At 42.3% G+C, this 16,990-nt stretch overlaps 2 protein-coding genes across 3 annotated transcripts; both read right to left on the bottom strand.

The window, feature by feature from the left end:
- Positions 1-524: 524 nt before the first annotated feature.
- On the bottom strand, positions 525-4,294 carry LOC127252153 (magnesium/proton exchanger-like). The gene is made up of 8 exons (XM_051276212.1): positions 3,922-4,294; positions 2,902-3,341; positions 2,268-2,443; positions 2,081-2,199; positions 1,805-1,953; positions 1,458-1,537; positions 1,068-1,287; positions 525-973 (listed from the first exon to the last, which is right to left on the bottom strand). Exons 2-8 carry the CDS (start codon positions 3,263-3,265, stop codon positions 540-542), a joined length of 1,542 nt encoding a protein of 513 aa, XP_051132169.1. The 5' UTR covers positions 3,266-3,341; positions 3,922-4,294; the 3' UTR covers positions 525-539.
- A 399-nt stretch (positions 4,295-4,693) lies between these two features.
- LOC127252156 (60S ribosomal protein L22-2-like) lies at positions 4,694-6,138 on the bottom strand. Of its 2 annotated transcripts, none has more exons than XM_051276215.1 (3): positions 6,016-6,138; positions 5,634-5,899; positions 4,694-5,014 (listed from the first exon to the last, which is right to left on the bottom strand). In XM_051276215.1, exons 2-3 carry the CDS (start codon positions 5,867-5,869, stop codon positions 4,870-4,872), a joined length of 381 nt encoding a protein of 126 aa, XP_051132172.1. In that variant the 5' UTR covers positions 5,870-5,899; positions 6,016-6,138; the 3' UTR covers positions 4,694-4,869. The 2 variants fall into 2 exon arrangements, with proteins under 2 accessions (XP_051132172.1, XP_051132173.1); XM_051276216.1 differs by having other exon boundaries at positions 5,634-5,892; positions 6,016-6,066.
- Positions 6,139-16,990: the final 10,852 nt, after the last annotated feature.

Here is a 16,990-nt window from a genome sequence, read left to right as displayed (position 1 = left end):
CCCAATTCAAAGGATTTCAGTCGAGCAGAGACCATGGACTGCTGTTTTTTTTACTATTAAAATTTAGAAGATGAATGCATAACCTGGGCCAGGCAGGTCAGTTCACCAACAACTACAATTACAATTACAAACAACACTCAGCCCGCCCATAACCAGAGGTCCAGAGTCTAATGTATATTGGATGCGACCAATAGAGGTAAAAACCTACCTGGGCTTCTTTTGACTTCAGATTCGTTAAAGTCCATTTGCAAGATGCTATTCCATCTATCAAGTCTCATCCATCGAGTTCATAAATCATATAATAATAACAATAATATTATATCAACCTCATCTCAACTCTGATTCTTTCGTCTTCATTCAATTTATCGGGCAAGAAGACGATCATGACAAACAGGAGGAAGACTGACTGACTGACTGACTAAATACGATATTCTTCTCTCCAGGCTTTCCCTTTCACGGTGAAAAGAAGACTTGTGCCTTTGCCTGCTGACTGCTGAGCACTTAGTATCCATATATGTAGTTTGAGTTTGAGATCAGAATCAGATGAACCCAGAAACTCGTAGAGATGACAGCACAACGAACACAAGCCAAAGCAGCATCAAATACACACAAGTAGCCCATGCCCAGACTCTCGGACCGCCGAGCTCCGCGCCCAGGGTCAGACGTCGGAACACCAACACGCCAATGCACCCCACTGATGTTGCAAAGAATATTATCAAGGAGAAGCTCAGCCCTGCTGCATTTTCTATCCTCAGAGGCTGAGGCCTCCCGTATGCACAGTAGTTGTACACTGTCGAGATCAGCCACGGCACACCGATGCCAATGTAGATGTTCACTGAATTGCTGCATGTGATGTTGGCTATGGCAGAGTCCGCTGTTATCTGCCGCTCTGCTGCTATTTTGCTTGCTACCAAATCTGGCCATGACGTCCCTGCCGCCAATGCTGTGAATGCAATTACATATGGATTGATACCTGCACGAGCGATGATGAACAGAGCTGAGTTGTTGATTCGATATACATATTGAAAAGCATATATGATCAAGTCATCAAATTAATACATGTGGACCTGTAACACAGCTGATCAAATCAGTAATCTTTGTCACTATGAAAGCTACACCACTGATAAAGGCCAAAGAGAAGATGAATGCGATCCATCCATGAGCAATCTGATACGGCGGTACCAATGCAAACACTAATCTCCATGGTACAAGCAATAACTCCCAGAAAATTTTTGCCGCTCGGGCCCATGGTTTAGTGTTCTGATTTCTTGAATTTGGCTTCTCCAACTGCAGTGTGTATCGTGTTCACAAAATAGCACAAAGAAATATAGATGTTTGTTACCATCTTGACCAACTATAGAAAGTCATAGCATAGTGAAATGAACATAGGCTAATTCAGTAAGAACATGATTAGACATGGAAACAAACTACACGAAGACACAAAATTAATTTAGTACCATGAAGGCACGAATAAACTGCTGTTTCCAGATTGATAGTAAATTATCTTTGTCTGGTTTCCTCTTTGCAGGTGAGTTATCTGAAGGGGAATCAAGAACAGCATTGGTGTCAGATAAATAAAATTTCATACAAATGGATTGTGGCTCAGATGAATACTATGCCATGGATTTCTTGTTCTTCTAATTTCAAATGTCTTTATAAGCTGCCATGAGGCCCATGACAGTTCATGCTCAATATTAATTAAAAATATAAAGCAAGTATTCTCAAAGAGGTAAGATTATAGTAGAGAAAAAAGAAGACTTGGATGGAATTTGGATATAATTCCAGGGGCATGATGAACACGTACCATTATCTTTGTGACCAGAATGAATGGAAAATATGTCAACAATGCTGTGGTTTCTATCGTCTTCAACCTCATGCATCTGGGAGTTCTTATCAGAAGCTGTGCTGCCATTTTCTGCAGGTACCCAGTCCTCAGGCCTCTCTGTTCTTGGCCTAAAACGAATGCAATGTTAAGGAGTAGAAAGTCATACAGGCTGTTTTTAACCTCCCTTTGGAAAGATAAATTAATCCCTTGAACAAGGTAAATTAACATCAAGTTCATCAACTATTAGAGACCTACATTGGCAGAGATACATATGGCCATCGCTTATCCTGAGCATAAGCATGTAGAAGCAGTAGACCAAACTGCAACACCGTCAACAATGCCTCCCAGAGAGTAATGGCATTAGGTGTCCACACCTGCAGAGTTGAACAGAAAAGGCTTAGATTGTTGCCGGAAAAGTGTTTTCATCACATAAGAACATCACCTTTAGTATTATGTATAGCCAAACATAAGCCCAGAAAGACCAAAAGAGCTCCACAAGCCAAACTCCAATATCTGATATCTTCTTCAGTTCTCCAGATTTTGGTACAACAACGCACACCGCATGGATAGGAAAGAGATCAAAAGCAGCAGAGCCTACCAGTGTTCCTGGACCCAAACCTGTTGGTGCAATTCTGGTGAGTATTCCAAATATAAAGGCAATATTGTTGAATCAACTTCTCGCAAGTTAAACTAGTATAAAAGAAAATGAATGTGATAGGAAGATAACTCCTGATTTTTTAATTCCTTTCAGATGCATTTTCTTACTATAAGTTTCAACTTCTTAATATCCAGTGATCAGTTGGTGACCCACATATATTGACAGCTAAATGTGTTACTCTTCCAAGAAGCAAACATAGAGTCAGAGATGTATGTAGAAATAAGAATAATACTAACATGCAGGCACAAGAAATTCTAAACTGAAGATATGAACGATAATTAACTTTAAATCTATAACGATAGAAAGGGCAATAACATTTGTGGTGGCACGGCACGTGTATATATATATATATACATACATATATTTAACAGAGATGATGAAGAAAATTCAAATGTACAACTGTGAAAGCCAGACAAACCTCCAGCATACAAGTTTCCAAGATTCCTCAGTGCATCAATGGTTGCCAGTGAGATTTGGGGAAAGCTAGTCCCAAAGGCCAGCAAAGTAATATCGGCTATGGCATAATTCCAGACCCTTTTGTGTTTTACCACACTGGCATTAGTGTGAGGATCTTTCTCAGTCACAGCCCGTGAATGCTTAACCACATTTTCCATGGACCGGAAAAACCGGCCAGTGATGGATGACAATCCTATAAAACAGTATGCAAGAGCCAGAAAATACAAGAAGCCCCGAAGAACATCCCCAAGCTGAGTTTCAAAATTGAAAAGCAAATAAAATTGGCATTTCGTAATATGCCCCGACTGATTGGAACCTCCATGCATGTTCCAAAACTCAGCAGCTTAGGCTTCAAAGATCAACTCAACCAAAGTGACCAATCGGCTCAAAAAAACAGCTTACCTACAAACCACACCAAGGTGGACACATAACATCCTTTCCCGAAGAACACAAGTGATCAACAGAAACCACAATAGCATCAATCATGTCGTAGAAACAGATAAATGGGGCACAGTTTGCGGGACCATTCAACAGTATTTGTAGGATTTTCATCTACTCAAAAACCATGGAGGATTTGGAGCTTTATCCAATAAATAGACTAAATGAGAAGAAGAAAATGCATAGACTTCTTCACACAATCGATACAAATTTACAGAAACAGATATTAAATGCAAAGCTGGTCAAAAAACTGCGTGATTCCACCATGGAGCCAGGGCTCACACAACCGACGCATAAAGCAATAACTTGCACGCATGTATACTAACAATCACATTCAACGCATGCTATCATCATCACCAAAATCAGATAACCGAAACACGGCAACCATTAAGCAAAGTCCCCTCAATCAACTAATATCCACTTTCTTCACTACAAAAACCTAATACATGCCAACTCTAAGAGTTGCAGGAACGGAATTCCTATAAACCCGTTCAAATCCAGGAGATATAAAATTAGATTAATTAACAAACGAAAAGGAGAGTACCTTGGAGCGTGAATGAGCAAGCCGGAGAGGCGACGACGGTTAGATCCGAGAAACTGAACCCAAACAGAAACAAAATGGGGAGGAGCAGAGGAGAAGTGGAGCGGTGGGCATGATATGAAGATAGAGAGGATCAAGGAAACGTGCGTATCTGAATCAGAGCAGAGCAAGAGGACGAAGGGTGGACGAGTGCATGGAGTGTGTCAAACGGAAGGGAAAGTTCTGGACACCACTCGCTGACAATGCAACGTCCCAGGTGCGTGTGTGCGAGTGAGCCTATAAATACGAGACTTACACTCGTCCAATTTTGCAGTAATTTTCTTTTTCCAGGGCCATTGATGGCTGCCTTTCAAATTTCTTCGCCTCGTATGTGCCGACGCGCGTGAGCCCCACCTCTGCTCATTCAGTTACCTGTTGCCCTCAACACTACCTAATTAGTAATTACCTCATTAAATTTCACAGGTTTTAAATAGTGGCAAAAATGGTATAATTCTCGATAAATTTTAGCAGGGTTATTTTGGATAGCACAGGTACAGAAAATCACATCCACATGATTAGAGACTGTTTTGGATTAGATGTGATGGGAATAACTACAACAGGAGCAAAATGAGTTTATTCTGTGCTCCACATGTATGTTCATTGAAGATGACCGGTTTTGTCCCCATATAGTTCTTATTTTCTTGTCTGGAACTTCCACGTTCCATAAACACATGTAAACAATGGATGGAGCTAGAGAGCACAGTAATATGAAATAAGTTTCAGGGAGCTAGAGAGCGAAAGAGAAATGCTTCGGCCAACTCATGCAATTATAAAAGAACCATTCGAGATGTCAATCCATCACTGAAATGAAAATTTAACAGATCCAAGACCAAAACCAAAACAAAAAAATTGTTTGTGTTGAGATGCTGAAATGGAAGAGCAACATGAAATAGGAAACTATGCCCATTTCGTTTACTCTTCATCCTCGCCCTCTTGCTCGGCAATGTTGAAGTAGCGGAGCTCGTATACATTGCGCTCCTTGTTGGAAGCAATGACCCGGAGCCAATCTCTCACGTTGTGCTTCTTCAAATATTTCTTTGTCAAATACTTAAGGTACCTGCATGATATCAGGAATCAGCTCTCACTTCTCACAAATGGCTATGGATAAACTTAAATGCCACTTTCAAAATAATGTTCATCATTCAAACTCTCTTTAAGTCATCTTTACCCATTTCAACAGGATGAAAGGTTAGCTAAATATCAGAAACTTGATCCATCCATATTTGTATTAATTAGACCCTTCTAAGTTCTAGTATCATACACATACATCAAATTGATCTATTCCGATTCAAGAAAAGAATTTTCTACACCCCTTCTCTTCATGACTATCAAAACTATCGGAAAATGTTACAAAAACAATACACATGTCATGGGATTAACTTAAATTCATCAGAACGCCTTAAACCCTCTTAAATTGATGGGAGAAAAAACAAGTAATTTGGTAGTGCAACAAGATACCAAATTTGGATTGCTCACAATTGATTTGGAATTTTTTTATCATTTTCATCAGACTAACAGACAATATTCTGATATAGATATCTCATAAGAAACCTGTATTCATTCTATCGCTTTTTACTTCGTAATGGTGATAGGGAAAAGAAACGAGATATGCAAAATCCACAAACCTCAAAAGCGCAAAACTAATTCACAAACCACAAGTTTATTCGATCACGCACCTTTTGGAAAATGCGCTGTCGGCCGTCACAGTTATCTTGTTTTTCTCACGGGTGATGGTAACGGAATCTCCTAGAGCTCCGGCCTTGCCACCAACCTTTATTCTTTCCTGTAAGAACTTCTCTAGCGACGCAATCTCCATGATTTTGTCCTCCACTGGTTTCGAGCAATCGATCACGAAACTCACACCCTTCTTCTTCCCACCCTTGGCACCCGCCGCAGCCGCGCCTTTACTCATCTTGAGGTTTTCCGGTGACCTTCCTGCAATCTAGCCAAGAAATTCAATATTAAAAAAAAAAAAAAAGGAATAGTTATTCTGGTTTGCATATACAAATGCCCTTTCTGCGAGAATTCGAGAGAACGGAAAGGAGATGGAGCACGTACAAGAACGAATTCGACGGCCGTCGACGCTAGCTTTCTGCGACAGTCAGTATAAAGAAGGGGTAATTAGGGTTTCTGGTTTATACTTCAGAGTTGGTCCTTGGGCCTATAATGGGCCAATATCAATTTCTTGACCAGTTGGACCTTAATTTTTTAAACCCAAAAGAAATTTGGTTAGACCTAATTGGTTTCGTCCATATACAAAAAAAAAAAATTTGACATATATTTCTTTTTTAAAAAAAAAAAAAAAAAAAATTATTTTTACGCGAATATTTTCAAATAATAGTTTGTAAATTGTATTCAAAATGTTTTACTCATATATCTACAAATGCGTATATATATTTCGTTAAACCTTTCAGTTCCAATATTTAAAGGTATGTTTCTTGTAGAAATTTTGTCACAATTTTTAGTATTCGGACTTTGTATTTAAAAATATATATTATTTTTATAAAATATAATATCAATACTATTTAATACAAAATCTACCCAAAATCAAAATAAATACAACTAACATGTTGAAGGGAGTAACTAATAAAAAATGGCCAACCACATTCACTGAGCACTCTAGCAACTGAATCCATTTGAGTACAATTCATTCAAATAGACCTTCTTTTTTCTCTTTTCTCTTCTTTTTTTTTTTTTTTTTACGTGAGAATGGCAGCAGTTTTGTCAAATATATTATGTGTAAATATCCAAGTTGAATCTAATATCCTCAAAATATGACTTTCTTTAATTATATTTTTAGTTTTTTGATATGTATTATTACATGTGTTTTCAGTGTTTATTTTATATAGGTTTTATATTGAGATAAAGTAAAAATAAAGGTAAAAAAATTAAATTAATCATATCAGTGTATTGTATGATATAAACGTAATGATATTTGTGTAATATAGGTGTTGATGTATTTTTTCAACAAAAATAAAGTAAAATTCAAAGATATAGAAAATATCCTTAAACTTGATTAATTAGTGCCTGAGATTAGGAATCTCTAAACACTGTAACGTACAGAAACTAAACTGGAAAATAAAATACTGAAATTTAAAGTGGTGATCCCCAAATCTGACTTTGCTTTGTTGAAGTTGATTGAAGATCTCTTGCCAAATGATGATTCAAACCTTTAAATATTCTCTGGGAAACCGTACTGAAAACCGTCACCCGAACGGTTACAACGTCTCCTTCCCAACCGTCTTCCAACCCCTTTCATGCTGACACGTGTCCTCAGCAGACCAAAATTATCCTTATATTTCACTCTTTGAACCGACCACAGACCTTCCGCTCTTTTGGCCCGACTTCGTCCTTCGCCCGACCTGCTTCTTCGCCCGACCTCGCTTGGGCCGACCTCCGCATCAGCCGCCCTCCGTCTTCGACCGAAGACCTCCGCATCTGTCCGTACCTCTTCCTTGCCCGACCTTCCTCTTAAAAGACCTCCGCGTCTGCCCGACTTCGGTCTGGATTTGGATCAATTCTTGAGATCTTAACTTTCTTCCTTTTCCCGACCTGAAAGCCTCCCGACCTGCGGACTTCCCGTCCTGATGACTTTCCGTCTTGAGGACCTACCGACCTAAAGACCTTCCGTCCTGATGACTTTCCGTCTTGAGGACCTCCCGACCTGAAGACCTTCCGACCTGAGGTCTTTCCGTCTTGAGGACCTCCCGACCTGAAGACCTTCCGACCTGAGGTCTTTTCATCTTGAGGACCTCCCGACCTGAAGACCTTCCGACTTGAGGTCTTTCCGTCTTGAGGACCTACCGACCTGAGATCCTTCCGACCTGAGGTCTTTCCGCCCTGAGGACCTTCCGTCTTGAGGACCTTCCGTCTTGAGGACCTTCCGTCTTGAGGACCTTCCGTCTTGAGGACCTACCGACCTGAGGACCTACCGACCTGAGGACCTTCCGTCTTGTATTTTCCTTAGAAATAAATCTATTTTCCTTGATTTCCTCACAGTGTCCTTCAGCCAGTTCAATCAACCCTATTGCCAGGCCCATTCTTCTTTTTACCTTGGGCTTTTAACCTAATTCTAAATTTCGTACGTAACAACTTGCCCGCCGCCAAGGGACTTTCAAACGCCATTTAACAATCAATGTTTGGAAGTTCATAAATCACTACCTTCTTGAAACATTCCCTTAGCAACTGCACCAGTTACTGCAATACTCCTGGTTAACTTCTTTCTCCGCAATACAAGCCTTGAATCACAATCCCAAAACACTCTAACTATGGCGAATCAATACATTCCTGCCCTTCCTTTCGACGGAACCCTCCCGGAGGGCCCATTTTCAGCCTCGAAAGTACTAACTCCGACGATCCGTCCATACTGCACTACTCCTGAAGACTCAAATCGGATGAGGGAAGTTTTGGAATCCCGAAATTCCTTGGCTATCAACAATCCTAACTACCAAGCAATTCGCATTCGAGACAGCATCAAAACCCATCTCACAGACCCAAAAGATCCTTACCGCGCTTGGTATCGACGGGTAGCAGAACACTTCCAGGCCCAATGGCGATCTCAAAAAATCGACCAAGCCATACTACTGTCCACCATGCCTATCAACCTGCATGAGAAGGTGCTGTTGGCCATGTCTGCCTTCTGGAATGCGGAAAATGGGACTTTCCTCCTACCATCTGGCCCCTTTGGTCCAACTCTTATGGACGTGGCAATGATCGCGCATCTCCCAGTCGTGGGTGAAGACCCTGTAATGGGAGCCCTAGATGGGCAGGAGCCATCAGAAGACCATCCAGGGTGGTCTTTACAAGGTGTGAAGGAATGGGGTTGGACAAAGTTCGCAACCGACCAGCAAGGGGCTCCAGGGACCCCTGTGACCGACCGGGAGCATACAGCCTTTATCCTTTTTTGGCTTTGTAGGTACGTCATTGTTTCCCCTTCCAAATGTGTTCTTCCTTCTCATCTCGACCTGGCCATTCATATCGCGTCAGGTCGATTCTTTTCCCTTGGCACCCTGTTTTTAGCCAATCTGTTTGAAGGACTTACTAGGGTTAGCCTTCGTCTGACAGATAATGATAGTAGAAAATTAGACACTGCCGCATCGGGTCCTTTTTAGTTTTTAGAACTTTGGTTCCGTCTTTACTTCCCCAACGCGTTTAACTTAGGATCTCCGCCCACTATGCCAACAACTGAAAAACATTTGGGATTAGCCCTTAACCGACTCTGCTCAGGACGCAATAAACTCCAATCTTCCGATCCAATAATAATCGCAGTTTTAACAGATACCCGCAATAACTCTCGATTTTCTATGTATAAAAAGTATGCGGGCTATGCTCCCGACCATTTTTGGCCTTTTCCAGTACCAAATCCGCTTCCGACTCCTGAGCCTTGTCCTCATTCCACTTATCCTTTTGCCTGGGACGTTGCCCTCAAACCCATGTCTCTTTTTAGTAGCAAAAAACTTGATAAAAAGGGGCAGAAAACCTTTTACACTTTTAATTATGAACCTCAATTCGTGGCGCGCCAGTTCGGCTGTTGCCAAGGTATCCCTGGACCCGTCGCGTGTCCACATATAATTTTTCAAAGCCCTGACCGACGAGTCCTACCGAATTCAATCCGTTCTTATATCTCCCAGCTCACCACGTATATAACTTCCAATTCTTATATTCCTTTCCGCTCCAACCCTGAGACTGTAGAAACATTCAATGAATGGTGGTCGGTTGTATGGCCCCTGATCTCCCCTGATGAGGGTCGGTTGCTGAACATACTCCTTCCCCCCCAAGGATTGGTTCTAGGGGCGGCTAGACATGCTAGCACTCAACAACAAACAGCCGCCCCGGGGATCGGGTCTAGTGCTCCAACGCGAAAAAGGAAAGCGTCCCAGCTGCCAACACCCCCGACCTCGGGGACCGACCAGCAAACACTAGCAGACCTTGGAACAAATAGGACGTCAGCAAGGGCCCGACCCCGAATTGGTAATGTTTCTTAACACCGTGAACCAATTCACTATATCTTAACTTTAATTTCACATATTATTCACCAGAACCGACCTTGGCAGCACCGACCTCACAACCGACGCCAGCCTCAGCCGACCATTCAACCGGGCCTTTGGTCCAGACCAATCTGCCAATGAGCAATCGGGCGGAGGACCCGACGAGGAGGCAAACTCTTCCTCCTGCACCGAGGAGCGGTCGGGCCAGGCACCCGACCAGGAGGCAATCTTTACCAGTAGTGCCTAGAGAACCAGTAAGTTCTCTCATCAGCCATACTTAGGATTCTAATGATCAACCCTGATATATTTAACAACCAACACTTCCATGATTTTTTCACAGACACCTTCACCCATCGGATCAGCAGCAGGGGTCTCTTCTGACAGCGAGGGAACTACTTCCCAGATGGGTCGACCGCCATACATAGCATCAGACTCATCCATGTCAAAAGAAAGACCAACTGCCCTCGCCGAAGCTGACCCTCAAAACGACATCCTTGATGTTGCTGATCCCGAAATCGAAGGTGCCCCAGAGATTCTGGCTGCAGTGGCTCTAGAAGCAGCCGCCCAACCTGCAGCCGCCCAGCCAGCAGCGGCACTTCCTCTAGCAATCGAGTGGCAGGCAGAAGAACCACCTGTGGCAGCCCAACCTCCAGAAATGGAAGAAGTGTCTTCATCCGATTCGGAGACTTCTGTGAATTTGGTAAGATTAAACCAATCCATGCCACAACATCTCTTTCAGAAAACACTAACTATTTTACATACTACTTTCAATAGGGACCCAGGTCGGCACCTCAGCGACCATTTGCAGCAGCCGACGAGTCGGCTGCTGTTATACCAGCTGTCCGCCCTACTCGACCGACCTCATTGCTGCCCCCCTCACTGACAGCAGTCCGCCCAGAGGTAACACATATCTTATAAGAATAAATTTGCACCTCTCTTGGAATACTTATTGACATTGTAGGACTTGCAGGGGCCTTCAGACTTAGCTGTCCTATCGACTGTTCCGGTTCCGGCGGAGGCCCGAACCATATTCACTGAGGCCATTAACCATCCCCTGTCAGAATTGAGATCCGACTTATTGGACAAACTCATTCAGACGGTTGGTGGCCTTCTATTTTACACTCCAACGGAATCGCCAGCCGTCCCTATTCTGCATCGGCTGATGGAAAGACTTACAGAGCTCAAGACTGAAGTGTTAGTCATTGGACTCCTGTCAGCCGAAACCCCCCAGCCCGACTTCGATCAAACAACGCTGGAGAATTCTTTGGCTAAGACTCGAGAATCCCTTCAGCAGACTACCGGAAGGCTGGGTGGTCTCCTTAGCACAAAAGCTCTAGTTGATGATGCCATTCAGAAAAAGGAGGCAGAATTGCGGGAGCTGAGGAAAGAACAGTCTACCCTGGATAAGCAAATTATCAATGAACAGCGTCTGCTTGAGAAGTATACCAAAAATGAGGCTGAATTGGATCAAGAGCTGAAAACCCAAGCCCGATCCCAATTCATCATAAGATATCAGACGGCTGCCAATACCAGAAGGCTATCCAGGGATGAAATCAAATGGACCCATATAAAAACTGCCCTAGGGGCATTGTTGTAATACTTTCCCCTTTGTAACAATACTTGACTTAGTAATCCATTTTTTTCTTTCTTCTCAAAACAAGGATCACCTTTCAATTCCCAACTTTGTAGGAATCGAAACAAACTCCTTCTTTAAAAGAATATTGTTTCTCACATTTCAAGAAACACATTCCAAGGCATATTTTGAAAAATCAAAACACTTGACGTGTTAACAAACATGGCGAATGACCGACCTTATGTTCCATCAAACAACTGGCAGGGTGTTCTTCAACCCTTCTTTGTGGGTAATCACCCTATTGGAGGCCATGCAGAAGACTTGTTACATATACTCAAGCAACTAGACTTCAAATTCCGATTCTCCCAACGAGGAAGAAGAACCATTCATCGCGTCATCCGCCTGATGGAAAAAGTCATTGAGGGGTATGAACCTCTTCGTGACATCCTTAGCCGCATTCCTGATCTCCATCACCACATGGAAATGATAGAAAATCACGCAGCAACTATACTTCCAGATCTTGGTTGGGATAACATCTTTTCCAATCAACGAAAAGTCTTTTCAAGACTACGGACCATTGTTGATCGTGAACATCAAGCCATAACAGACATGCAAGCACGTACCCATCAAGATTTAGATGAAATGCAAAGCCAATGGGAAAGGTACCGACCAGATTTGGAAGATCTTATTGAAGAAGAACCAGAGCTAATATCCACTCACTGGGATGAAAAGTCTGATTCAGAGGCAGAAAATTTCCCACAACTACACGATGACTAACCGAACTGAACCTTTAAATAGGTTCGAACCCCACAAACGGGTTCTGAGAATAATATTTTACTTCAGGCAGTTTTGTTATCTGAAAAGGCAGGATAATACCTCTTCAGATATTTAGCATTAATACAATCATGTACTCTTCTACCTTCATGATTTACAATAATGAACGCGCCATTTCCAATATCTTTTTGAACAATGTATGGTCCTTCCCAATTCGGTGACCACTTTCCCAATTGATCAGTTTTCTTATATGTAGGAAGAATGGTCTTCCAGACTAAATCTCCTTTTTGGAATGTCTTGTGAAGAACTTTCTTTCCATAACTCTTTGCTCTGATTTCACTCTGTTTCACACTTCGCTCTATTGCATGGAGTCGGTTAACATCCAAATCTTCTAACTGCTGCAACATAAGTTGTTGGTATTCCTCTGTAAGATCACTATCAGTAAATTCTGTTCGGCCAGATGATACTCGGATTTCGGCTGGTAAAACAGCATCTTGGCCAAACGTGAGTTGGTAAGGTGAGAACCCTGTTGCCGTATTTCTGGTATTCCTATGTGCCCACAAAGCCTGAGACAATAACAAATGCCACTTTTTTGGGTTCCCTTCCACCATCTTCTTTATAATCCCAATAATAATCTTATTTGCTGCTTCCGCTTGTCCATTGGCTTGGGGATAATAAGGTGACGAATGATGTAATCGAACCCCAAATTCTGCCAAGAAACTAGAGAACTTTTCCCCTGTGAAAACCAGGCCTTGGTCGGTTGTTATAGACTGAGGAATACCATATCTGTAAATAATTTGGTTCAAAACGAAGTCTATCACTTCTTTCTGATCCACATTTTTCAAAGCAACTGCTTCTACCCATTTGGTAAAGTAATCAGTCGCGACCAATATGAAACAATGATGTTTCGATAAAGCAGGATGTATCTTACCAATAATATCCATAGCCCATGATTTAAAAGGCCATGGTTTTGCCAAGAATTGCAATTCGGTTACTGGCAAATGGTTTAAGTTTCCATGTTTCTGACATTCCTGGCAGCCTTTGGCAAATTGTATGCAATCTTGAAAAATCTTTGGCCAGAAAAAACCCAAACGATGGATGGCCCATCTCATATTCAGACCTGCCCGATGAGCTCCACATATCCCACCATGTACTTCTGTCATTACCTCTAGAGCTTCTTTAGACCCCAAACATTTCAAAAGTAAACCTTCAAATGATCTCTTGTACAAAATTCCATTTATCAATTGAAAACGTAAAGCTTTCAATCGTGTCGCAATCGAAACACTCGCACCTGGATTCTGTAAATACATGATAAGCTCTGTTCTCCAATCGGGCACTGTTTCGCCATCGGACTCCTGTCCGACAATAACTTCGCAGTTGGGCTCCTGAACGACCATCTCCTGCCCGACCATAATTTCACAGTCAGGCTCCTGCCCAATAACCTCTTGCCTGACCGTAACTTCGCAGTCGGGCTCCTGAACGACCATCTCCTGCCCGACCATAATTTCACAGTCAGGCTCCTGTCCAATAACCTCTTGCCTGACCGTAACTTCGCAGTCGGGCTCCTGCGCGACTACCTCCTGCTCGACCATAACTTCGCAGTCGGGCTCCTGCACGACCATCTCCTGCCCGACCATAATTTCACAGTCAGGCTCCTGTGCGACCGTCTCTTGCCCGACCATTCGGTCACATATTGGGTCCGTCTTTCCTTCTATGCCCGACTTGACCTCCGACCACATATCCTCCAGAATTCCTTTACATGCCCTTTGAGCCAATTCATCAGCACGTTGGTTTTCTTTCCTCGGAATGAACTCAATTATTACTTCTGAGATTTTTGTCAGTAACCGACCCACAATGTCCCTGTATCTGCGCAGATGAGGGTAATTGCAAACATATTGATTGTTTACCTGGTTGACTACTAATTGAGAATCCCCCCTTATGATTACAGACTGGACCTTCCTGGCAATCAAAGCCTCCAAACCCAAAATTAAAGCTTCATATTCTGCTGAATTATGGGTCATGGCTTCCAATCGTAGTTGTAAGTTGATCTTTTGACCATCAGGTCCTTGCAAAAAGACCCCTGCCCCTGATTTGTTTCCAGAGGTAGAACCATCAAAGAACATCAACCATGTTCTAGTACTTATATAAGGCACACATCCGACCTGTAGGGTATTCAAATATGATGAACAACCAAATGGTCGGATGCTGTCACTATGAGAATACCCGACTTGGGAAAATTCTGCTAAGAAGTCGGCTACTGCTTGTCCCTTGACTGCCCTCAAAGGGGAATGTTGAAGATCAAAAGGAGCCAATTTGATGGCCCACTTCATGAGTCTGCCCTTCATAGTAGGTCTCTGTAAAATCAATTTGATGAGATCCACCTTTGATATGACCTCAACTCTTCTGGGCAGCAGATAATGCTCGAGTTTAATACACGCGAAGACCAATGAATAACACATTTTTTCTGGCATAGTGTAATTCAGTTCTGGTCCTGTAAGGGTTTTACTGAGGTAGTAGATTGCCCTTTCTTTCCCGTCATCACCATCCTGTGCCAATAAACAGCTAACCACTTCATATGTATTTGCCAAATAAAGTTTGAGTGGCCGACCTTGTTTAGGAGGCATCAAGACTGGAGGGTGAACCAATGCCTGCTTGATAGCATCTAAAGCCATCTGTTGATCTGGACCCCATTCAAAAGCATTTTTTCCAGCCTTCAACAATTTAGTGATGGGTCTGACCTTGCCAGCAGCATTAAAAATGAAACGCCTCAAATAGTTCACCTTACCCAAAAGACTTTGGATTTCTTTAATCGTCTTGGGTGGCCGACTATCAAGAATGGCTTTAGCCTTGTTGGCATCGATTTCAATTCCTCTCTCATGAACTAGAAATCCTAAAAAGCTCCCGGCTGATATTCCAAAAGCACATTTGGTTGGATTCATCTTCAACTTGTACTTCTTCATTCTTTCAAATGCCTCTTCAAGATCTCTCAAATGTTCGTCAAAACTGGCAGATTTAACTATAACATCATCAATATAAACTTCCATAGATCTGCCAATTAAATCATGAAAGATTGAATTCATGGCTCTTTGGTAAGTTGCCCCTGCATTCTTTAACCCGAATGGCATGACTGTCCATTCATAAATACCTAAAGCCCCTGGGCACCTGAATGCTGTCTTAGGAATGTCTTCTTCTGCCAGAAATATTTGGTTATAACCTGCATAACCATCCATCAGACTAAGGATTTTATGTCCTGCTGCTGCATCTATCAACATGTCGGCCATAGGCATCACATATTCGTCTTTAGGGGTAGCTAGATTCAAATCCCTGAAGTCGATGCATATCCTTATCTTACCATTTTTCTTGACCACTGGCACAATGTTAGCCAGCCACTCCGCATAACGGCAAGGCTGAATGAAACCCACTTTGAGAAGTTTTTGGATTTCTTCCTTGATTTGAGGCATCAGATCCGGGCTCATTCGCCTTGGAGGTTGTTTGTAAGGTTTACAACCTTCTTTGATAGGCAATCGATGCTCTATTAAACTTCTTGTCAAACCAGGCATCTCTGAATAATCCCATGCTAAACAATCAATGTTGTTTCTAATAACTTCGAGTATCATTGTCTGTTGCTCTTTAGACAAATAACCACTTAACCTGATCACTTTTGGAACCAGTTCGGTTCCTAAATTAAACTCCAATAACGGGTCTTGTGATGAAGCTGTTGGTTCTGTTTTTTCTAATAAGTCGGGCCAACGAAATTGTTCATCTTTTTGGAGGTGAACATCCAGAATCTCTTTACTATTTTCTGCTTTATGTAATAATTGCTTTAAATAGAACTTATTAATAAGAGAACTACATACTTCTAAGCTTGTATCTTCCATTACAAACAAATTATACGGGAATGGGTGTGGCTTTATCATGAGCCATACAATAAAGGTGTTCTTTTAATAGAACATCGAGTTCTGGCCAGTGACTTTATAACCCTTGATTGGGTATTCCCTGGCCATGTACAACTGAGACATCGGAGCCACCTGACTGGAATAAAACACTGACTCTTCAACTTGTTCTGTTACATCGAATGGATTATCATTCGCTTCCATTTTGAAGACCTGATTTCCTTCCCAGAACATTAATTGTTGGTGCAGGGTTGAAGGCACACATTGAGAGGCATGAATCCAGTCTCTTCCCAGCAAGAGAGAGTATGTAGTATCTGCGTCCACAATAAAGAAAACAGTGGAGATCTTCTTTGGTCCGACCTCGATTGTGGCAACCATCATGCCTTCAGGCTTAGTCGGCTGCCCTGTAAAACTTGTCATTTCGAATTCCACAGGAGACAGATCATGAATTCCTTTCCCTAACTTCTTGAGGGTCTTCAATGGCATAACGTTAAAGACTGCTCCATTATCCACGAAAACCTTAGTGATTGGTTTCCCACAAATGTGAGCATTAACATACAGAGGTTTCAAATGAGAGATCGCACCCTCTGGAATAGGAGGAAACACAATCGAAGGTGTTTCCGAATGAGGGTCGGAATCTGAGGTCTTTGCCCCCTCTGTCTCCTCTAATTCACCATATGCCAAGAATGCCCATAACGGTTCGTCCATAGTTTCATCTACCAAACTCGCCCACGTCGGTTCATCACTCATCTGATTAATCTCTGTCATTCGACAAGGGATTCGTGGTCCCAGACGAGATTTAACAG

Source organism: Andrographis paniculata, unplaced genomic scaffold (assembly GCF_009805555.1).
Source record: "Andrographis paniculata isolate CXL003 unplaced genomic scaffold, ASM980555v1 Contig45END, whole genome shotgun sequence".
Classification (NCBI taxonomy): Eukaryota; Viridiplantae; Streptophyta; class Magnoliopsida; order Lamiales; family Acanthaceae; genus Andrographis; species Andrographis paniculata.
This window is presented reverse-complemented; position numbering and strand designations above follow the sequence as displayed.

What these genes read in the sequence shown, in the direction of transcription:
- LOC127252153 (XM_051276212.1), bottom strand. Translation starts at nt 3,265, where the DNA reads ATGCATGGAGGTTCCAATCAGTCGGGGCATATTACGAAATGCCAATTT. An exon ending in TGGAAACTTGTATGCTGGAG is followed by an intron (nt 2,444 to 2,901) that starts GTTTGTCTGGCT and finishes TTGCACCAACAG; the next exon opens with GTTTGGGTCCAGGAACACTG. An exon ending in CCATATGTATCTCTGCCAAT is followed by an intron (nt 1,954 to 2,080) that starts GTAGGTCTCTAA and finishes CATTCGTTTTAG; the next exon opens with GCCAAGAACAGAGAGGCCTG.
- LOC127252156 (XM_051276215.1), bottom strand. Translation starts at nt 5,869, where the DNA reads ATGAGTAAAGGCGCGGCTGCGGCGGGTGCCAAGGGTGGGAAGAAGAAG. An exon ending in GACAGCGCATTTTCCAAAAG is followed by an intron (nt 5,015 to 5,633) that starts GTGCGTGATCGA and finishes GATATCATGCAG; the next exon opens with GTACCTTAAGTATTTGACAA.